General features: G+C 48.6%; 1 protein-coding gene and 1 long non-coding RNA gene across 2 annotated transcripts in view; one reads left to right on the top strand and one right to left on the bottom strand.

Moving 5' to 3' along the window:
• Nucleotides 1-391: 391 nt before the first annotated feature.
• Nucleotides 392-1901, bottom strand: LOC114062007. Its single transcript, XR_003572285.1, has 2 exons — nucleotides 1780-1901; nucleotides 392-711 (listed from the first exon to the last, which is right to left on the bottom strand). It is a non-coding gene; the product is annotated as an uncharacterized LOC114062007 (long non-coding RNA).
• Nucleotides 1902-2341: 440 nt separating this feature from the next.
• Nucleotides 2342-23386, top strand: part of LMX1B (LIM homeobox transcription factor 1 beta) — an 83459-nt gene continuing 62414 nt past the window's right edge. The window contains exons 1-2 of the mRNA XM_027893011.1: nucleotides 2342-2693; nucleotides 3019-3205. Of these exons, the coding sequence (XP_027748812.1) occupies nucleotides 2555-2693; nucleotides 3019-3205 (326 nt within the window). The 5' untranslated portion in view covers nucleotides 2342-2554. The remainder of the gene's footprint in view (nucleotides 2694-3018; nucleotides 3206-23386) is intronic.

The following is a 23386-nucleotide window of genomic DNA, read 5'->3' as shown; positions in this document are numbered from 1 at the left end:
TCCTTCCTGAACTGAGGGGCCCAGAGCTGAACACAATACTCAAGGTGTGGCCTCACCAACGCAGAGTACAGGGGAAGGATCACTTCCCTGCTCCTGCTGGCCACACTGTTCTTGATGCAGGTCAGGATGCCATTGGCCTTCTTGGCCACCTCTTTTGGGAAGGGCAGGATTGGGACCTGCTGCGTTTCTTGTTCGACTCTCAAAATTAACCCAAAACAAGGAGATGTGCCTTGCAAATAAACGGAGAGTTCGAAGGAAGCCGCGGGGAGGTGGGGCTGTGTTAGTCTGGTTTGGGTTTATTTCTGTGATGGTTTTGCGCGTGGGTGTTTTAATTGCATTTTGTTTTTCTTTAAAAGCATCATATAAACCGATATAACACCTCATCGAATTGTTCTCAGGGCAGGAGCGGGGATAACATTTACCCGGCGTACACACACTCAGCAAGAAGCAATTTGGTGTGATATTTGCGAGTAAAAACCCAGGAACAAAGCTAGAATTACTGCTGCGGCTGCGGGGCTAGGGACTCCCGCTCCGCTTCACAGTCCTGCCACTTAGAGCTGCCATTTGGCTGGGGTTTGGGTTTTCTTCTTTTTGTTCTTCTTTTTATAATGAGAATTCACGAAAACTCCTGCGGAAACGGGGGCTCTAATTTTCCTCGCAACTGTGGAAGATAATTTGACGGAAGCCCTCTGTGATGGAGAACTTTGAATCCTTAAGAGAAAATAGGAAGGGAACATAAAATATTAATGTGAACGAGCAGCTTTTTCGCCGCTGATTGAACTCTGAAATTTTAGCAGCCTTTATCTTGATCTCAGAATTAAATAATCATATATTATTTTTTCAGCATTAGCGACAAAGATTTTCAGATTTGTACTCTCCAGAACAAAAACCAAATAAGCTCTATTACTGAAAACCCTTTCCAAAATATTTAACTAAAACGAATTTCTTTCAGAGATTTTTGTGTAGGAAAAAAAGAGACTTTATCTTAAGACCCCCAAAAAAGAAGCATTAAGTAATTCAAGTTAACACTTGCCCGGCTTATTATGTATCAATATTTTGGGAGTATTACAAAATAAACTCTTCCGTTTGGCAGGGTCATGGCATATCACCGATCACATTAAGAATCTCCTCACGGAATCCTTTCGGGATTTTCATTTCCTCAGATTTAGATCTTTAACGGTATCAGATAGAAAAAGACACCAAAACAAACAAACAGAAAAACAAAACAAAACACAAAACAAAACCAAAAAACCAAAACACAATTCCCTCAAAAAAAAACCCAAAAAACGAAATCGAAAGGGAGGCGGTGGCGCGGAGTCCGGCGCTCCGGGCGCACGGGCAGGCTAGTGGGGATCGCTTTTCCCGTCAGTTTTGTTTCCTCAGAGGGAATCTCGGCGTGTTGAGTTCGGACAGGGCTGTCCGGCACCCACACCGGGTGTGTGAACACTCGCACTGCGCTCCGCACCGAGTCCCTGCGCGTTCAAATGCGTTAGCGGCCAACCCGAGCGAGCAGCGCTGCCACAGGAGCGGGCGCGGCGTCTCCGCCGAGGGAGCATCCTCAGGCCGCTGCTCCGCCCGAGCTCCCCCGCCCGCAGCCCCGCCGCGACGGTTCGGAGACGCCTTTCAGAGGCGCAACCCCCCGCACCCCATTCCCCGTCCCCGCCGGAGCCGGTTGCGCCGCCGCCGTCCGCGGGACAGACCCGCGTCCCCGCCGGGGCCGGAGGGAGGGTCCGCCGCCACCTGCCCCTGGCCCGGCGCTGGACGCGCGCTGCTACCTACCCCGGACAGGGCAGGAGCCAGGAGTCGCCGTCGGGCCGGGAGCGGCGCGGGGAGCGGACCGGGTAGCGGAGCAGCCGGGGCCCCGCTCCACCGCCACCCTCGACCAAGATCGTTCTCCCCCTCCCCGGCCCGCGGGAGCTGTCCGCCCCGCGCCCCGGGCGCCGCCGCGCGTCGGGGACCGCAGGGGCCCGGCGGGGCCGGGGCACTATTTGACGTCGAGGAGACGGATCACCACGGCGCAGCGATACGGCGCGCACCAATGGAGTTCAAATGTCAGCAAGTTTGAGGAGGGGTGAGGCGCCGGGGGGTGTGTTCCTCCGCGGCGGCCCCTGCTCTAAACGGCGCGGCTCCTCGGGCCGCCGCACGGCTCAGGGGCTGGGAGCGCCGGGAGCTCCGTGCCCCGCCCGGCCCGCCGCGCCCGCGCTCCGCCCGTCCCGGCCCGCCCCGGGAGGGCCCTCTGCGCCGCGCAGGGCGTGGGTCCGGCGCTGCCGGCGAGCAGGTGACACCGCGGCTGCCCGGCGCCGTGTGCGCGGCATGTGCGCGCCCGTGTAGCGGGGCGGCCCCATGGGCGGCGGCGCCGGCTCCTGCCTCTGCCCCCCGTCTCTGGAAGCCTGGGCAGGAAACGCTCCTCATGTCTCCCAGATAAAAATAAAAGCGACTCCATCCTCCCGGCCGCAGAGTGTCCCCGCGCCCGGCCCGACGCGGGGCTGAGCCGGCCCCGCCGCCCGGCAGCGCCTCGCCCCGCCGCCCAGAGCGCCGGGCCGCGCCGCCGCCCATGGACATCGCGACGGGTCCTGAGTCCTTGGAGAGGTGCTTCCCGCGGGGCCCGCCGGACTGCGCCAAGATGCTGGACGGTATTAAAATGGAAGACCACCCCCTGCGTTCGGGGCCGGCCACGCTGGGAGTGCTGCTGGGTGAGTTGCCGGTCGCTTCTCGGCTATGCCGAAAGCGGCCCCCGCGCTCCGCTCGGTACCCGGGGCTGCGGTCCGAGGGGCCTGGGCTGATGTGGGCTGTAGCCACTCAGTCCCGGACCGGCGCCGGGCGCGGGACTGTCTCGCTGCATGTGTGGGACGCGGTGCCGGCGGCAGCCGTCGAGCTCGGTCTCGCCGAGCGGCTGGGCCGGGCGGGCTGGGCTGCCCGGGAACGAGGCTGAGGAGCGGGGCCGGGCTGTGTCGGGGCTGGGAGCGGGGCCGGGTCGGGACCAGAGCCGGCACTTGACGCCGTCGTCTGCCGTTGCAGGGTCGGAGTGCCAGCACCAGGCCGTCTGCGAGGGCTGCCAGCGGCCCATCTCGGACCGGTTCCTGATGCGGGTGAACGAGTCCTCCTGGCACGAGGAGTGCCTACAGTGCGCCGCTTGCCAGCAGGCGCTTACCACCAGCTGCTACTTCCGGGACCGCAAGCTCTACTGCAAGCAGGACTACCAACAGTAAGGGCGCGGGGGGCGACGGGGGTCCCGCCGGGGCAGCCCGGCCCAGCCCGGGATGCGCTGCGGATTGCGAGCGTGCTCCCGATCGGGCCGAGCCGGCGGAGCGGAGCAGCCCCGCGCCGGGGCCCACGGCTACAGGGTGGCTGCTCTGGCGAGCGGGGACCCCAGTGCAGGCGGCGCGGCGGGCACGGACGGGACCGGAGACACCAAGCCGCGGCGTCCGACGCGGGAAGGGCGCTGCCCCCCAGCCCGCCGCGGTCTGGGACCCTGCGGCGCCGTCGGAGGGGACGGCGGTGGGGCGGCCCGGCCCGGGCTGCGCAGGCAGCGCCGCGCCCGGAGCCGCCCCGCGGATCCCTCCTGCCCGAGGCGAGCCCCGTCCCGCGGCCGTCCCAGCGCCGCCCGGCCCGCGGAGCACCCGCTGGCACTGCCCGGCGGCGGGGCTGGGGGCTCGGCGGGGCCGTCGGTGCGGTGCCGCGGGCCGGCCCGGCGGAGCGGCCGTCGGGCGCGGAGGAGGCGCGGCGGGGCCCGGCCGAGAGATCAGCGCAGCAGCGGGAAGAGCCCGGAGCTGAGCTCGGCGCTGGCCCCGGCGCTGCCCGCTCTCTCTGTTATTCCGGCTTTATCCCCAAATGTCAGGCGCTGTCGGGAGCGGCCCCCGCCGCGGCGCGGCCCCGCGCGGGGACAGAGCCCGGCCCCGCGCCGGGCCGCCCTCCCCAGCAGAAGCCTACTTCATGCTTGTCACCGAAATTGAGGATCCTTTTTGTGCCGGGAGGGGGGCGAACATGGGCACTTCAATCACTAGGACATAATATGGCTCTGCTAGAAGTCTGGCAACAAACAAAGAACAACAACTATTGGTTTGCATCAACTTTTGTCAGGCATTCAGCAGGCTTCCAGAAAGGCCTGAAGTGGCTTAGTGGCAACAATGTGCATTTCATAGCTACAGCATGAAAATCCATCTCCATGGAAACGGGTAGTAAATGCTAACATGACATGCTGAGTATAAATATTGTGAGGGTTATAACTCTTGTATAAATGGCCCAGATAAATGTCCCCCTGTTTAGGAATTACAACAAAACACGTTATTTCATGCCGCAGCCTTCACCAACTCCCAGAGATTCCTCCGTGGCCCGGGCACTGCACATGGAATAACCCAGAGCTTGCCCGTGGGCCACTGCCATCCCACCCTCGTGAGACAGGGAGCACGTCCACAGGCTTTACCTTTTCCTTCTACACAAAATAAACCACCCTGTGGTAGCTGTAGTTGTAGATCAGTGAAACTTCTGCCTCTGTGGGTAGTAACACCTTAGATATTTTTGTTGATTAGGAAAGAATTTATAGAACAGTCTTCAGGCTACCTAAGGAAGCGTTATTTGACAATGTAAATATTTACATTATTTGCAAAGAAACGTACCCTCCTAAGTCCCATCCTTAGTTTCTGTAAAATAAAAGATCTACTTAGAAACCTAAAAAGCAAGATCAGAGACTATTTCTTTGTAAAAACAAAAATACTTTCCTGACTGAAAATAGAAATGTTACGGCTTCAGAACTTCCCGTATTATCAAAGGTGTCCAGTTGTAGAGGGGGGGGAACAGAGTAACCAGGCTGGTGAACAATAAAAAGATATCAACATGTTGGCCTTTGTTGAATCCCAGCACCTAGTGTGACATGACATGCTGCCCTGCTGTGTGTGCCCCCGAGGACTGACAGCGGCAGCGGCTCACGGAAAGGGAAGGGGAGGGGAGACACGGTAAATCAGAATTTGTTTTCTCTGGGATTTTATTAGCCCAAAAGAGCAAACATGTGAAACTATGCTGACACAGATTATGCACCCTTTCAGACTCGGAGAAATATTCGTTTATGGTAGCTAGAAGATAAAAATAGCTGTCCGTCCGTGCGAGTGGCTCTGGGCTGTGCGATGCAGAGGGTCAGTTTTATCCATCAGACTTGGGGGGGGGAGGGTGAAGCCCTGAGCGAGCTGTGCGAGGCGGAGTGAGCACAGCCTCGGTCCTGTGCTGGAACACCGGGATGGGAAATGCCTGTGTGCTCAGTGAGCACGCCTTGGGGTAGTGAGATGGAATAGGATCGGCACAGAGGAAGACAGGGATCAGTAATACCAGATACTTTTTGTCATCCTGAGTCTTATTTACAGATCTCGAGGGGGGTGGGAGAGAGAAAGAAAAAAAAAGAAAAAAGAGGGAGAATAAAGTTTACTTAAATATCTCAGTTCCTGAAATTTGCTTTAAATAGATTTTTCTGTACGTAGTAATGCAATTTTAAAGGTCAGATTTCTCCAGAACTCCCAGGACTATAATCAAGCACTGTGTGTATATCTTTGGGAAACTGGTGTCTCGTCTTTCTAATGAAAGCAAGCTTCTGATGGGTCAGATATCAGACCTTACACCTTTCCCTGGGTCAGGAATGATTGCTGCCCATCCATGGATGAGGGCATTTCACATTAGGGGGAAGGGTGAAAACAGTTTTTCTTTTTCTCTTTTTTTTTTTTTTTTTTTTTTTTTTTTTTTTTTTTTTTTTTTTTTTTTTTTTTTTTTTTTTTTTTTTTTTTTAATGAAAATATTGGCTATGTGAAGCTACCCTGGAATGTTAGAATAAATCCTTGGGGAGGTGGATTAGTGGCCTAAGTCCAGTTTGAAGTAGTCAGAGGTACCTGATAAATGTAATTTATCACAAAAATATCATTACTATGTCAATGGAACCAGTGAGACAAGCTGGGCACGTTTTTGGCCTTTTTTGAAAGAAGGAATTCAATACATTTAAGTACTTATTTTGCTAAAATTTAGGATTTTGAGGGTCAGGTGCATTTGATGACAAGGTTTTTAAGGGGAAAAGTCCAGAGCAGTGCAATGGCACCAGGGAGGCTGGGTCTCGCAAGCCCAAGTCAATCAGAACCTCTTTGATTTTAATTAGAGCTTTAACAAATTGCTGCACATTTGGAACCTTACACTTAACACTGATGTGTTTTTTTTTAAGAATTTTTTTTTTCAGATAAGCTGAGTGAACAGAGTGATTGTTTTTCAAAAATAGAAGGCTTGGAGTAGTTGTATTTTGATACTTTGCTTAAAATAATTTATCTATTGCACCGTTCATAATAGTGCTTCCTTCTAAAAAACATTAGTATTTGTAAATACTACAATTTTTCCCATTTGTATATTTTCATGTTTTTGTGATTGTGCTTTTCTGGTTTGTTTTCCTTTCAACTGCTCAGTCTTACGTAGCAATTTGTCCTAGTTATTTCTGATAGTAAAAAAGGATATGTTATGAAAAATAACTGTTTAGGGGTACATGTTTCATATGTTAGCAGTGCATATAATTTATAGAAATATCTGTATTCCTGTTCTAGCTTTGGAAATAAAGGCTGTAAAAGAGATTTTTATTCAAGGGACCGGTTAGCAAATGCTCAGGGTAGCTATTTTGTAAGTTTTCATTAATGCATTTTAAGTTTTGCTTAGGGTGGGAGTGATAAATATTCAGGGTTTTGTTCTTTTAAATATGGTCAGGCATTGTTTTAGCATCACGTTTGGATGCTATTACAAAAGACCCACCATGTATTTCTGGTATGTTTTTGTGCTGTTCTTCATCTTTGAATTCTTTCTTGTCGGTGGCTGGGCTTGTTTTTGCTGTGCAGTCAGCACGGAGCAGCACGTTCCCCGCAGGAAGGAAAGAAAGCCCCACGAAGCCTCGGTGCTGTGGGGAAATCTTCCCTTCTCCAGATTTTGGGAATGCTGTCACAGGAGCATAACTCTGAGGCTGATGTTTCCCAGTTGAGTTGCGTTTTATATTCAAAATACAACAAAAGCTTCCCGTCAGTGAGTGTCTCTTGGTTTCGTGACTGTTATTTTTCTCGCAGAGCGCGGGCTGTGGAATGTGGCAGGAGCCCCGTGCAGGAGGGAGCGGAGCTCCCGAATTCTGCTGCATTCTGCTGCCCGCATTCAATTGCAATCGGCCAACGACAGGATTTGATCTGTTTTCAGTTTTCCTGTTTTATTTTTAACCGAGGAGCACCAGCCGGGCTGTTCTGCTCACGGATGCAGTTGTGCAGCACCGTGAGCTCGGCAGAATAATGTGGAGCAGGGAGTCCCTACAGCTGCCCTTGCCTTGTGCCGAAGGGACACTGGTGCTTTTGCGCGGGTCACTAGGAGACAGCACAGAAATGGGGTGAAACTTAGAGACAGGGGTAGGCTAAGCACATGCCCTGGATGTGAAGTAATGAAGAAAGTTATGTCCTCCACTAAAAATGCTTTTAAAAGTCGCTGAAATACTTTGGCGTTTTTGCTGAAAATCCCACCACTCCTGCACCATCAGTCACATCAGCCCCATCAAAAATCCTCTATGATTAGGCTTTCGTGGCACCTCGAAATCGTCCCGAAAGCGGGAGTGTTGAGGAAATGTGGCTGTTATTTCAGTCAGTGACGTCAGTGGAGTGACCGTGCTGGGGCTGAGCCCCTGCGGGTCCCCCGTGTCGGCGGCTCCGTCCCCGCGGGTGGGAATGGCACGGGCCTCAGCGGCACCTCGGCAGCGCCGGGCACCGGCCACCCGCTGGCTCAGGCTGGGCTGCCTGAGTGCTAGCAGGGATCTGGGACGGGGTGTGTTTTGAGAATTTGGGGAGACATTTTGGTTTTCTGCTGCAGTCGTGGTAACACTGAACAAAATAATTGCAGTGAAAAGATGTGGATTTTTGTGCAATGTAGGCAATATGCAATTAAATTAACAGGAGTGTAATTTAAAATGCTTTACTACTAACCTGAGAAAAAAAACCCCTGTAGATGTGAAATACCCTACAAAAATTTCTTCACTGAGTGTTATAATAAACAGGAATATTTTGTATTCTGTTTAGAAGTCAGGTCTGTTATATTTTGGCCTAAACTTTTGAAGTTCAAAGGCATATGTCACCTTTCCAACTATCGATAATATATCATGATAAACCAGCTGGATTATAATGTCTTTTCTTAGATTGATTATGTTAATAGTGTATTTCAGTGGTAAATATACACCCCTCTTGCTTCTCTTTGTTGTGGAACAGCCTGTAAAGCCTGGTACATTCTAAACTGCTCACCGCTCTGGTGAACCTGAAAATGGGGGTTCGGGGGAATCAGCTTTAGTAGTGGGAGAGGCTGCGTCCTTTGGTCAGATATCTGGGCAGAAATATTCAGGAGAAAAAGGAGTATGCTTTTCCCTAACACAGCTGTGATTTTTATCTTTTATTCCAGACAAAATTTGGATTTGCACTAAATCGACTACTTCTTGCAGTAATAGGAATTGATTTTATTTTATTTAATACCTCGTCCTGGAATGGAGAGTGCAGCAGATACAGGGAGTGATTAGAGGAGACCTGGACCCCCGCGTGCTCGGTGTGGAGGCCGTGGGAGGTTCGGGAGGTTTCGGTGCGGTAGGAGCAATCGGGGCCCTCCTGGCTGTAATAAAACACTCGACAAAGTCACTGTGCCAGCAGCCGCCCTGGGGCCCACGCAGGGACACGCACAGGCACCCCGAGCACCCAGGGACGTCTGGTGGCGTGGTTCAGTGGGGCAGTTTTGGAGGGAGAGAGGGGTCAGTAAATACTTCATGTTTGTTGTCACTGCCAGGCAGAGCAGGAGGGTCCATGTCTGCATGCCGTGCGTGGAGCTCCCTGTGCTGCGTGGTGTTTGTGGCAGTTTGGGGAGAGTGTGCAGTATAAATATAACAGCAGCATTTCACGACAAAATTAGAAAGGGATTTTCTACTGCTTGGGCTGGCTTGGACCATGCCACGAGTTGCATAAAATGCAGAGTCAGAGAAAGGCTGTGAATTTTAAACCACAGCAAGATGGAAAAGGGCCATTGCTGTGTCCTCTGTAGAGGTGTATGAGGCTGAATGACAGACTTGCGGAAAAAACAGGGAAAAATGCTTCTCTTTGCCTACAGTTTTTTTCCCACATGATAAGTCATGTTATTGCTCTAGTGAAGTAAGAAACAAGCAAGTAAATAAAACTGTAAAGTGACTTGGAGAGCAATCTCCAGTAAAAGTAAACAAACCAGGTATTGCTCTGGGATAGTTTGGTGTGGTAGGAAGGGGTTTTGGCATGATTTGGGATGATTATGTTACTCACAAGGCAAAGATTGACTCATAATGAAATGACAGTTTCTTGTTCTTTGCAGAACATAAAACTTCCACGTTTGTTTTGAAACAAAGGACACAGTTAGTTATAAGTAACAATATGTTGTGAGCCCCAACAGCCGAGTCTGCAGCAGCCAAACGATGGAATTAAAGGAGTTACTTTGGAGTCAAGTGGGTGCGATTAGGAACAGAAATTTCCTTTCTCCAGGTGATCTGAAATAACTAAATGAAGTGGGCAGGAAGTTTTCATCAAAAATCTACCTTGTAGACTGTGTAGTTATGGTGTACTACAGCCAAAGCTATGAATGAAAACTGATCTTTTTGATAAAAAGGTATGAGAATTTTGTTAAAAAGCAGAGGTCTTTTCTGAATTATAGTATTTTATAAAATGTAACAGGGTGGTAATATCATTTTGCAACAGTGGAAGCTTTAACAGCACGGGTAGCATACAGGGAGGAGACGGTGCTTTTCTCCATTAGTAACTAAGTAAAAAAAAATCTATGAACAGCTTCAGATCTGATTTAAAATAAATGTTGAAAGTCAAGCTAGACTTCTGAGTTCAAGAATAGAGACCATAAAAAAGAAAAAAAAATCACAATACTCGTAAGGTAAAATAAGCCTGATTTTTCGTTTGAAATGTAATATTAGTGTTTCTAACATGCATGTTAATGTAGATCTGAATCTTCAGTGCCTTGTTCAGGCAAATTATTAATTGGTTTTAGATGCCTCTACAAATTCAATATAAAATTGAGGCAGTTTTTCTTGTGTTTTTGTTTTTTTTTAAATTATTTTGAAATATTAACCTTACATTTACTTTATGTTCCTAGATTTGCTTTTAGCTAGACTGATGCTACTGAAATGAAATATTGTATTACCCTTGCTTTACTCTCTTACAGTTGCTCTGGCCACACTGTGACAGCTGCATCCAGTGGCCGAGGCTGCCGAAGCCCTGAGCCCAGAGACAGCCCCCTGGCACCAGTGACACTGCCAGGAGCAGGGCTGGATGGACGAGGGCTCCTGCCCCTCAGCCTCAACACACTGCTCCCAAAGCAGCCATTTTGCAAAATAGGCTCTGGTTGTTACCAAACAAAATACTGATAACTGTTTTCTCCTTTTATATGACCAACATGTACCCAGAGTAGGTGTGCTGCCATGGCCCTTTGTCGCAGACTGAATATACCTTGTAGGTAGAAACACCATGTGTGGCATATTATCCAGTTTTAACGCAGATTATGCTGAAGCAAAATCCTTAAAATGAAGTACTTGCAGCCACATTAACTATCTGCCATCTCAGGGGTTATAATGTTGAGGTCAGCACTGACAGAGGCCCGTGGGGTCTGTTACACCCAGTGTGTGCCAGAGCTGGGACTCCAGACGCCTGCCACAGCCCACCTGTGCACGGCTCATCACCTCGCTCCCACAGAGCAGGGGGTTTTACTCACCTTTCGAAAGCTATTTGCCTGTGGGCAACTGAACAAGTAGACTTTTGTGAGATTGTATTACAGTAAAGGAATTGTTAATATGACTAATTTCAGCTCATTATGTTCTTGAGTTTGAAATTTTACAGTGATCTTCCTCCCAGGTACAGCAGAACTGCTATGGCACAAATCAATTAAACGCCAACATTGTATCAACATAACAAGGTATAGCACATTTCTTGGGGACTTGAGAAAGGTCAGTGCTGTGATTCTCTTGTAACAGGCAAATAGATTTACAGAGAACCTGTATTGTGGAGGTCATTTGCTTTGCTTCCAAAACATAATATTTTTTTTTAATATGCCCAAAAATTTCTTCTGCAAACATTGACATGAACTTGTGAACATGCAATTATATTGGCTTCAGTGACAGCCATCCTCGCTCATCAAAGGAGGGACTTTGGCTCTTGATTTTACTGCAATCAGTGTTTTATGTATAATGTACAAGAGTGCATGTGCACTCTCCCAGTAAGAGCTGATGGGATTGATGTGCACATGCTGAGGACCAAATCCTCCTGCTAGCTGTTAGGAAGTTTACTGTCACGTGCTCATTCCTTGGTGTAACCTGAATTACCATTCACTGATTACAAAACCAAAACAAAGCCAAACAAAGAATAATAGTCTGCATCAATTTTTTTTTTTTTTTGCAGTTGTTGCTTTTGTCATAGGTTGGTATTATGATAGCGAGAAAGCAAGCTTGAATTTGCAGAAGAAATTATGAACATTATTTTAAAACATTTCTGGTTACAGCCAGTGGTTACTGTGATGGAGAGAAGCACCATTTCTCCTTACAGCACAGGTACATTCCTTGTGTGTTACTGAGGGAGCACGTGTGTCGCAGCCTGGGGATGGGGATGGTGTGGTGGGGACAGCACGATGGGGTGGTGGGGACAGCACGATGGGGTGGTGAGGACAGTACTTGCTCCCCAGCAGTGGAGCTTGGCAGGGCACCGGGCACTGCCACTTGCACAGCTGGAGCCGGGATCCTGGGCAGCTCGGTGGAACCAGACCCTTGGGCTGCAGCACCATACCTGCCAAAACTCATTAGCGAGAAAGGTTACAGTTGTCATTTATATCCACCCCCCTAGAACAATTGTTTCCAACCTGTGGGATCCTGCCTTTTGACAGAACCAGCTTGACAAGAGCTTGTATTTTTCTATCCTCTGACAGTGCAGTTCCTTCCTTCCCAGTGGAATCAGCTTCTCTCTGTTCTGATTTTTTTCTTTCACGTCACAATTTTAATCTAGTTTTGGGGGGATGTAGGTGCACTTGCTGAGGTTTATTTTGATAACCCATGTAAAGCGAGACTAGTGGTAAGAGGTTTATTAGCAAATGACAATAAAGCACTGTAGGAAATCATGAAACCAAGACAAAAACCTCAAAACTAAACACTGAAATGGCTGCCGAAGAGGTAAGCTACCTTGGTCATGGGGATATCTGGTACAGCGAGGTCCAGCTGTACGTGATGATCTGGTAACCCCAGCACTGACCATAAATATTCAGGGTCTTCTGCAGATGTTTCTTGGTAGTTAATGCTCTGTGCTGAGCCAATTAGAGTGCAGCAGTGCCTCGGCTGTGCCCCTCAGTGGTGCTGTGCCCTGGGTCTGTGGCAGATTGTGGCCAGGAGCAGGTCCTGCCAGTTCATGAGCCCAGTCCCAACCTTTTGAATGGTCAGGAGCCACAGGAGAGGTACTGGATGCTGTGGGAGGGCTATGGGAAAGTGGTGGGTATGGGGAGGAAGGATTGACCCAGCTCCCCAAGGCCTCACCGTGGCCGCACAGGCTGGAACTGGCCAGGCACCATCCATCCTCCCCACTAGTCAAGTGACGTGTTCAGGATGCTAGTGCTGTTCTGGTGTGGCTGGTGGCTCACAAAGATCCAAAGCCACAGGCTGTGGTGGGTGGATGGCTGCTGGCTTGGGGAAGCAAGCTGGTGCTCCCTGCCTGTGTGGGATGGGGCCATGCAGGTCAGTCTGCTGGTCTTCCAGAGGTTGGCATTTCTGACTTTCTGGTGGAGAAAGAGCTGATCCTCCCTTCTCCTCCACCTCTGCTGTTAATAGTCATGGTTTACAGACTAAGTATCTGTTCCACGAAGGTGTGTATGTGCAAGCTTGAGTCAGTACCTGTCCCACCTTTGGAGCCCTCCTCAATGGGCAGTGTGCACAGCAGGTGTGAGTGCTTGCAGGAGCTGGCAGTACAACCTCCAGCAGCCCATCACCAGCTGGGAACATTCCCTGCACAGAGGGGCTGATGCTGCCACTTGACAGGCCCTAGTGAGGGCCTGAGCCGGCAGATCCCTGCTCCCAGTAGTGCCAGTGAAGCCAATAGCTCTGACATGCTGAGGCTTGTGGTGTCATGCAAGGTCAGTTTACCTGACAGTGAGTGTCTAGTGAGAGCTCAGTGGAGGTGCTCGCTGAAGTTTTTGGGGATGTGGCTCTTCACAGGTGAAACCCACCCTAAGTAGAAGTCACAGTTTAACATTATGGGTTGTTTTTGCAGTTGGATGTTGGCATGGGCTTCATCTGGTGACAAGTTTCCCCTGTGCAGAGTGACGCTGTGGGGTCAGCCCCCACTCACACCAGAGTTGATGCGTGAAGTGTGGTTGGGTCCTACACGAATGTTGGCACTGGCAGTGAGGCTGGTTATTGTTAAGAGTAATTTATGAAATGATGCAAAAGTGCAAGTGGAGTAAAACACTTTGAAGGAAGAAATGGCCTGTGAAATGTTGCAGCGATGCTATCTCTGCTTGGCATTATTAGTTTGAAACTTCTGGGCTCGGTGCTTAGAGCTGCAACAAGCAAGTGATTCAGCTGATGGGAGCAGAAAGTGTTAAGAGAGAGCTACTTGGGGAGTGGAGAACGGGTGGATCCCACTGACAGGGATTCCCACTGTGCCCTGGCTGCTCCTGGCTGGAGCTGCTGTGGAACAAGGTTCCATGGAGGAGGCAGAGTTTGTATTTCAGTGGCAGCTTTCCCTTGTGTCCCTCATGTCCTGCACTAGAGGCTATGGGGCTTGCATGACCTTTGTGGGGTCCCTGAGCTCCCACGGGGGTGTCCCAAACTGCTCTGGGGTGCAAAACTCCCACCAGCTCCTTCAGTTGCACTGCCTCAGCCTCACTGCCCGTGGTGGATCTAGTTCCTAGCATGGTTTTGTGAGTGTGGAATAAATTAGCCATGATGGCACCTGCATTAATTTTATGTGTGAGAATCCCCTGCGATTCCAGGGCAATTACAGGGAGAGCAGCCTTGCCCAATACAGCATCCTCCCCATCCCACCACTGCTCCCCACAGAGGGGACAGGAGGCTGAGCAAAGCAGCACTGGCACCTGCAGCATCTCTTGTGGCAGAGCCCAGAGCGGGTGGTCCATGGTCCCATCGTCTCCATGGCTGGCCCAGGGCACTGGGACTGAGCACCAGCAGCAGTGGAGCTCACTCTGCTGATCTGTGTCCTTGAGAACGGCTGGAAAACAGGCCCAAGGCAAGTGTGCTGTCTTGGTTTCGTACATGTCCCTTGAATACTACTTGTCTTGAATAATTGAAGCCTGTCCCATTTGTGGCTTTTTTCTTACTTAAAAAATCCGCTCATATTTTGGCAGAGGTTTGTCTGAGTGCGTAGTGGATACATTCAGTGACAAGAGCTATAACATTCAATTTGTTGGATGCCACAATTAAACCTCGGATTTTTCACCCGACCATCTGAAAGCCAATTGCACATTTTCAGTCAGACAGGAATATACACAAACAAGGGCAGTCTGTGGTGGCCCTGGATCCCAACAATGTGATTTTCATCACCTTACCAGTCTTTAGGGAGTCTTCAGCTTCCATCTGGAAGTACCTTCAACCCTTTCCAGCTACAGATCTTGAAATAGCTAGAACAGAGAGAAAACCAAAATTACATGGAGTTTATTGCCATTTCAGAAGGAAAAAAGTGTTTGAAAAAGTTTATTCAGGAAGCCAGGGGAAGTTAAGTGGGAGACATTTGCCATTTCATCAGGGTGTTGGTGATAGCCATTCATGTCATAAATGGTTTGTGTCATTTGATGCCAAAAATAACACAGTTTTCCTCCCCAAAGGCCTATAGGGTTTTTTTGCAATAAATGTTTATTTGTTAATAATATACTTTAAAAAGTCCAGCCTTGACCTCAAGTCTCCAAAAGAATCCATCTTCTCTCTGAAAAATCCTACCAAGTTTGTGTAATTTTTTCTGGGAAGGTGTAATTGATGGCGCAGTGAAGGGCAGTGTGTTTGCTTTAACTACTGCAGCTGCGTGGATTAACTGTTTATAAGGGCCTACTGTGCTTTGAATGGCGACTTGCTTAGATTTCAGGCTTTACTTGACAGCACTTCCTAATTGTTCCTTGGATTTGCTTAAGTTCCATCAGTAAAAATAAATTTCTGCACTGAGCTCACCCATTGTCCCTCCCTCATCGCTGCTTTGAAAGCTTTGAAACGCTTTTTTGTATGAATCATGCTGCTCTCTGCAGCCCCGAAATGGAGATGGCCAGGACAGGAACTGAGCTGGGCTGAGTGGGGCTGAGCGGGGCTGAACTTGTTCTGAGTCTCCTTTTGATTTCAGAAAAAATGTCAGAGGAGTTTGGGTGCTGAGCAAATAACCTGTATACAAATATTGTGGACGAGCTTTCAGTGTAGTAATGGGAGTCTCTAAAGATGAACGTAGAACTGGCAGGTATGAAACGTGATTAGATATTTGAAAATGTAAGAAAGGATTTTGTAAATATGCATGATATAGAAACTGCTGTTTTTAGAGAAAATAGTAAGTGAGGTAATTCATTTATTACTATATGTATGTTGCACTGTTTTGAAATTGCCTTCCCAAAAGCTGGAGTTGGATCTCCACTGGCAAAGAGTTTGTGGAATGCCAGTGACATGTGATCAGTAGCCCAGTAAGCCAACAATTGTCTTTTCACTAAATTACCAACTACCACTGATTTAACAACTTTAAATCACATTTTTTCAGCTGCCTTTGTTCTGCCGTCAACCACTCTGATCCTTTTCTCTTATGATTTTTCATGCAAACTCTTACTAAACAAGCAAAGTTTAGTAAGCAAGCAAAGTATTAAGTCACTTATCAGATATTTTGTTGTTAGTCCTTAAATGAAAATGTGGTTTTCTAGAAGAACTCTTGAGGAGTTCTCCCTTTAAGATCATCAGAGCTATGGGAGAGAGTTAAACATTTAATTTCTCAAAGCATTTCAGCTCCAAGTGCTAGTTTGTTCTCAGTCTACCAGGCACTTGGATGTGTAAAATGAATGGAATTCATTTTTTCTTCGAACATTTTGTATTTGTGGAGCTAATTTTTTTTAATAACATGGACATTCAGGTGCTTTGTTTAAAGCTTATTTTAGTGGGATTCCATGGCACTAAATGGCACTAGTTTACTGAGAATATGCTTGTAGTTTATTAATTGTGACAATTATATGATGCTTTAAAAATCTATATTTTGAGAATCAAAGCATCTGGCTTGGGCTGCGCTCTCGCAATTAGAAGCTGGTTAATTTTACTCAGTCTCCTCGGTGGCAATTTGCATGGCAAAGTTGCATGCACCAGTGGTAGAAGAACTGGGGATGCCTTTGAGTGCCCAAGCTGTGTAGTGAGTGATCACTTACTTCCCAGAGGCATTTTCTGGGGCAGTCTGGGGGGAAGAAACCTGAGCAGCTCCTCTTCTTTACCAGCAAAGGCTTGGCTGTTCACAGAATCACAGGATGGATAAGGCAAGAAGGGACCACAGGGAGTCACCTGGTCCGACCTCCCTGTTCAAGCAGGGAACACACAGTGTTGTGTCCACATGATTCTGGAGTATCTTTGGGGAGGGAGACTCTACACCCTCTCTGGGCAATCTGCTCCCGTGTGTGGTCACCCACACAGCAAAGGAGACCTCATGCTCAGGTACAACTTGCTGTGCATTGGTTCCTGCCCACTGTCCAGGGCAGGTACCCATGTCTGGGCTCGCGAGTGGCTGCAGTGTCACGCAGCTCACAGCTGCAGGGTGTCCAGGGGCAGCAGCAGTGTAGCCTCCTCCTCGGCACCAGGGTTCGAGGCCTGATGGGCAGTGAGCTGTCCTCCTCCTCTCTCCCAGAAACAAGTCCTGTGCAGACCTTGCGTGTGTCCTCTCAAGCCTTCCTGGGGTAGGGGAGTGCCATGCTCCCAGGGCTCCTCTGGTCACCCTGCCCGTGTGACACAGGCTGACTCTGACACGTTCCTGGCTGAGCCCACGGCACAGCACGGCAGGGCCCAGGCGCCACGGCGGGTGTGCAGGGGGTGCAGATGCTGACGCTCCCTGAACTGCCCCTCTGGGTTCTGTGAAGTTTCTCCTGATTCATTCCCGGGTGATTCATGCTGTCAGCATCAGCTGCCTGTTTGTGAAACTGAAAAGAAGCAACCTGGAAATGAAACAGTGCCATTACTGAGGCTAATATGCATTTGCTCCCATAAGAGGATATTAAAAGTCCTTTTGTTTGTTGTACAGAGACTGAGCTTTACCATGTTTTAGTCTTTTTGTCAGCTTTTTTTGGTGTTAAAGCGACTGACAAAAAATTTGACTTTATCCCTGTGCATGAGCACTTGTGCTAATTAATTCAGTAACTCTTTTGACCTTCTGTTTAAAGGATCACAGCTGGTTCTGTTCCTGCCCAGACACTACCATCCCTCAGCACCCTTGGTTGTTCATGTATTTGGAGCGTGGCTGTGGTGTGAATGTCTGGCATTTGTAGGCTGTTATATTCTTGTAATAGCCAACATTAACAAAGTTAAATGGGCAAATGAATAAGAGAAAGAGTAGAAAAGCAAAGGAGCAATTAAATGTAACTTTTCATCATGAAAAGGATTTCACTGGTTTATCTTCTAATAAGATTATGTCACTAACACAAGTACCTAGGAGTCTGTGATTGACAGCCTCCTGTACTTTTATCAGGCAGTGTGACACTAAAACTTGGGGCCTTTTGTCCGATAGAGTGAGCTCACGGAAACTTGCCGTCCTAATCCCCTTATTCATGTCAAGCACAGAAAAGAAGTCCTGATCAGATGGCACCTTACAACAGTGTCACCTCCACCCCCTCGGCGCTGGATGGACGTGGGACATGGGGGGCTTTGTTCTCCAGCTGCACTGTGCTCCTGCCCACGGCACTGCAGCCCTGCTCCCAGCCTGGGCTTCCCGTGCCCTGCCCAGCACTGCCCTGCCCAGCACTGCCCTGCTGGCCCTGCTGTGCCCTGGGGAAGCCGTGCACACGGTGCAGGAAAATCCCAGGGAGATGGTAGGAGATTGACAGGTTAACTGATTTTGTTTGGATTCTGCTTTTATTTATATATAAATTTGTTTATATAAATGAAGAAAGGAAGGCCTGTGAAGGAAACATTTTCTTTTGCGTTGTGTCTGTAAGGTCATGTAGTGAAATGTGCCACTGAGCTTCTTCAAACTTTGCACCCAGGCAAAACAGTAAGTGGAACTAACCCCCCTATCTTTTCAGAAGCATAGGATCAATGTTGTAGAAGTCAGCAATCCATCCCAGTGCTTGTATTTTAGCTTTCATAGGACCAGCCCTTTCTTAGTTGTAGGAATTCCTTTGTGCATATCCCTGTGGTAACCTAGTGGAAATAGCAGTTCCCTGTGGTGCTTTATTTACTTGTCCAACTGTTTGGAAGTCTGTTAGTCTAAAGATCAGATGCTCTGAAACAAATCTTATTACTTTAACCAGTTCTGCAAATTCTTCTTTCTCCATTTTTATTGACTTCTCTTCAGCTAGAACTAATACATGTGCAGCAGGTGGGCAAGTACGTCTCTCAAAGTTTAGCCCCTCGGATTTAACATGAGAAACTATAAATCTTTTTGTTTTCCTTGGAAAATGTGGGAAACCACAGGTATTTGAAGAGTTGCCTCCTTGGTGGATTTGTGGAGTTTATACTGGTTGCTGTAATTTTTGAAACAGAAGTCTGGGAAATTATTGAAAGAATGCTGCATTCTGGGGCACAGTCTAGTTAATTACTTTTTTCTTGCATTAAGTATTTTTTCAAGCTGTAATCAAAATCAAGGCAATGGGAAAGTTTTAAGATTTTTTTTCTTTTCATCCAGCCTGGCACCACTGGTAGAGAAACTACGTCAAACTTCCTCCAACTCATCTGCTACAAACTGGTGCCATCGGCACTACTCACTGTCCTCATTTGAGAAGGCGTGTCCAGCTCCTCTGTATTTTTCATCTCTATGCACATTTTTAAAGTAATTTTAGATGTAAAAAGTCCAGTGCTAATTAAATGTTTTAAGAAATCATTCCTCAGGAATTCCCCTTTCTCCTCCCTGTCCTCCGCCCCAGCTCCTGGCGACCTTGTGCACCCCAGTGGGTGCTCACATCTCGTCCTGGGCAGATGCTTCGTCTCACATGGCACTTAGCTCCAGCAGATATCAAAGTCCTTTGCAGAGAGACCTGCCTGGGGTTTCTGCAGGCTGGGGCCTGTCCTGGGCACGCTTATCCCTGGGACACGCTGTTTCTTCCCATGTCTTCTTAGGACCAGGCTGCCCCAGGAGCGTTCTCATGTCTGGGGCGTGCAGAGTCGTTTGCTGCTGCTTCACCTGGGTTTGTTTTTCCACTGTGAGCGCCAGTGGCTGCTAACATGCAGTGCAAGCAGGGGAACGTACACAGGGCCTTATTTAGGAAACCCAGCACGCAGAGGAACTCTCAAGGCTGCAGCTTCCCTGTAGCAGAGCACATCTGCTTTGAACAGCCAGCTCTGTTGAGATCTCAGGAGGGTGATCCTCTGTCAGTTTGCTGTGGCCTCTGCAGGACAGACAGGGCTGGAGGTGCTGAGCTGAACACAGCATTGTGTACCCTGTGAATCCTTGAGGCCAGTGCAGGGGTCTGTAATTGTCTGTAAACTTCTCAGGTCAGTTAACTGATAGGTGAATTGAGCAGACTGTGTGATGTCAGGGTGAGCTTGGGGAGAAGGTTCAGTAAAACTGTAAAGGATATCAAAACATCATCAAAAGCATTACTGAAATGCAAGAGTAGGAGTGTTTAACACATCTGAAGTGTTAAATGCAGACAGAAGCAATGTGGTATGAGACTGCATGTATGTCAGAGAAGGGGACTTCAGAAAGCATCTGAGGTCTTGTTACTCCCCTGGGTTTGAATCTGAGGGCTGTTCACTGCTCTCCTCTGATCCACTAACAGTGGTGCCTGTGTGCAGTGTCCTACCCTAAGACAGAATGTGTCTAGTTCAGAAGGATGTAGGAAATGTAGCACATTCTGCATCTTCCAGAGGGAACCAAACCTCGTCCTCACTGTGTGCCCTGACACTTTACACAACAGCTTCTCTGCTCCTCTTGATGTGTTCTGCCCTTCTCTGAGCAAGAAGGTCAGTAAACAGGGGAAAGCCATCTACCCACGGTGAGTTTGGGGTGGTGCTTCTGTGTTAGCAGGACTTGATACTACAGCATTCTCACTGAAAGAAAAATAACTTTTGTTTCAACCAAAAAAAAATACAAAAAACCTTTTGGGATTGAATTTCAGAGCCTCCCTGCCTTCCTCTCAGCCCCCTCTGAAGGCTGAAATGATTTGTGAGCCAGGGCCTGTGACCCAAGGAGGCATCAAGCAGCAGAGAAGGGAAACATTTGGAGTTCAGAGGGACAGTGGGTCTTGTTGATCAGCGTAAGACAATGCAGATGTTTCAGATCATAAAGTCTTTGATGACAATGAGAAAATGCCCCCAATAGCCTCTGGGCTGGGGTCTTCTCTGCAGCCCTTTTTCCTTGGTGTAGCGATGCCACACCTCACAGGATTATGTTTTTAGGATTTATCATGGAAGAATTTCTGTGCTTATTGCATTAGGTAGCTCTGATGAGCAATGTGGGATTTTAATTTCTCACTGGGAAATGTGTTACTTCTCTGCCCCATAGATGTTGGGGGTGGCAGGGGTGGGCTGTGGATGCTGCCAGTCCTGCCAGTGTCCCAAGGGAGGAGGGTTGTCTGAGAGGAGCTGAGCCAGAGGAGCAAGAGTTTTTGGATAAGGGTCCAACAATAATGGCATGTCCTATTGCCTTTTCTGATATAAACAGAGATTTCCTGGAAGGAGGACATATTCTAGGACGAGGAAAGAAAAATGCTGGTGGAGTTAGGAGGAGGAGGAGAAATCATTCAGGATCCTGATTCAGCAGAACATCTGCTGAACATCTAGGCACGGACCACTGGTCATGCCAGCTCTGTCCAGTGCCAGCCTGTTGATCTTGGTGTTCCTGCCCTTGGGAATAGTGGAGAGGAACCATTGGAGCAGCACCCACCCTGCAGACAGGAGTTCTTGGAGCCAGCCCTGGCACAGGGATTTGAACCTGCACTGCATCCAGAGCAAAGTATCCCTCAGCATCACTGCTGGGCCAGAGAGGTGGGTGAGTCTCACATTCAGATTTATGAAAAAATGGGCCAGCTGTACATGTGTACAAGCACCAGGAGAGTGGCATAGGCTGTGGAGCACATGTTGGGGAAACAATCCCCAATTCTATCTGGTTTAAGGCTTAACACAGGAGAATCAGCAGATGCCAGTCCTGTTGTGCTTGGGTGCATGCTGGCGTCTCTGCTGGCTGGGGAACATGTCCATGCCCAGGCCCAGTGTGGGGCTTAGGTTCCAGGGGCGCTATGGGACTCAAGGATGACTCCTGCCCATGGCCTCAGCCCCAGGCAGGAATCACAATGGGAAGATGCCCAAGGCATCACCCTGGGCACTGAGGCAGACACAGGTGCAAGCACCTCAGACTCTTAACTAGTAGTCCCAGCACATCTGGAAGTGACAGTGGACACTTTTTCTTGGTGAGACTCCCTGAAGCCATGGAGGCAAGCCCCATCCTGTGCTTAAAAAAAAAAGCCAGCTCCCTGTTGGCTAGGGGGAGTGTGGAGGCTGTGCAAGGTCTTCCCAGAATCTGTCTTGCTGGGAGGAGGATGCTCCCTGCACCCGCTGCAGGAGAGGGTGGTGAAGGGGTGCAGCAGAGTCACCTGGAGCTGCCACCCTCAGAGCGAGTGCCTGACCCTGCCCAGCCCCTCACTGACCCTGCCCAGCCCCTCACTGACCCTGCCCAGCCCCTCACTGACCCTGCCCAGCCACTCACCGTGGCTCCAGGCAGGGCTGTGGAGCACTGTGAGCACCAGGGTGAGGCGAGCGCCAGGCCATGGTGGGTTTGTGTCTTGGCACTGCTGTGAGGGGGACTCTGGCTGGAGTGATTCCCGTGGATGCTGCCAAGCTGGAGCTTGGCACAAGAGTGAGAATTTCCTAACTGTGACAAATGCCTGCCTGAAAAAAATGTGTCTTTATTTACCAGTGGTGTGTTCAATTAGCTTGAGCTTTGAAAAAGCTGTCTCGTCTCTCTGACGGTTCCCCCTGCAATTTGAACCACCTCTGCTCAGAAAAAGGGCTAGATAATGTTTTGCTTTAAAAAAATTAGGAACCCCTTATTTCTGGTGCTCCACTTCACAACCCAGCTTTGGCCTCTGATGCTGACTGGAACGGGAACATCCCTTCTTGGTTGTGTTTGCTACCGAGAGCGAAGTTTTTTGGGCCTTTTGTATAAGTTACTGTTCTCTTAATGGGTATAGCTAAATAAATGAAACCAGAACTCAGGCCCCAGAGAACGTCTGTCATAGGGGTTTAATTAAAAAGCCACTTGCCTGATCTGTTGTGATTGTGGTAGAAGTGACTGTGTGGTTTTGGAGAGGTGACTGCCACCTCGGTGTGTATCCCCACCGGTCGTGCAGACGCAGCTTTGCCTTTTGATTTTGGCATTCGGCATTGGGCTTATGATGGAATCTGAGCATGGCCTCTATTGTCATTATGCTTGAAGGAGCGTAGTTACGGGCACAACTGGAGTTTTGTAAGCATATACTGGAAAATACACTTATATTAAAAAGAAGTTTTCAATAACAGTTGTGTTTAGAAACAAATTACCTTGTTTTTCTATTTCTGGGCTGTTCTTTGTGAAGCCAAACGATCCTCTCCCATGGATAGTCTGTCTGCTGCATTGGCTTTGGGATTTCAGGCACAAGAGAAGCAAACTGCCTACTTTAAAATGGTGCTGAGCAAGCAACAATGCTTCTGCATCCAAAACAGCTCCACAAAGTACCATCTCTGGTAATCAGCTGATTTTTTAGGTCATATGTAAATTAAGAACACATCTGCTTTCCATATGTCCCACATACACAGCTTACATATGTTTTTGGATGTATTATCTTAATCATAGTTATTGGCAAAAAAAAAAAAAAAAGTTTAAAATATTTTTGGATTCATAATATTATAAAACCAACAGCTAGAAAGCAAATGAGTCATGTACTACACTGCAGTTACAGTGTAAAATTACAAGGAGTATTTCAGGGCTGTATTTCTTCACTGGATCAAAATCTATAGGCAACATTACTATCTCTCCTGTATTTTTGTCTAACAGAGATCTAAAGAAAAATTAATTACACTTCTTTGACTGATTGTTATTCTGCTGAAGTATGGTTCTAATCCTTATTAACATTCTCTAAAGTCATGCATGAAATACGACTTTTGCACCACACTCTGTGGCATATGTTTTCTCTTTCCAGTGTATTTTTCAAACTATCTTCA

Source organism: Empidonax traillii, unplaced genomic scaffold (assembly GCF_003031625.1).
Source record: "Empidonax traillii isolate 1590-97213 ecotype Southwest subspecies unplaced genomic scaffold, ASM303162v1 scaffold375:size1330703, whole genome shotgun sequence".
Taxonomy (NCBI): Eukaryota; Metazoa; Chordata; class Aves; order Passeriformes; family Tyrannidae; genus Empidonax; species Empidonax traillii.
The sequence above is the reverse complement of the archived record's forward strand: the minus strand, read 5'-3'. Positions and strand labels throughout refer to the sequence as shown.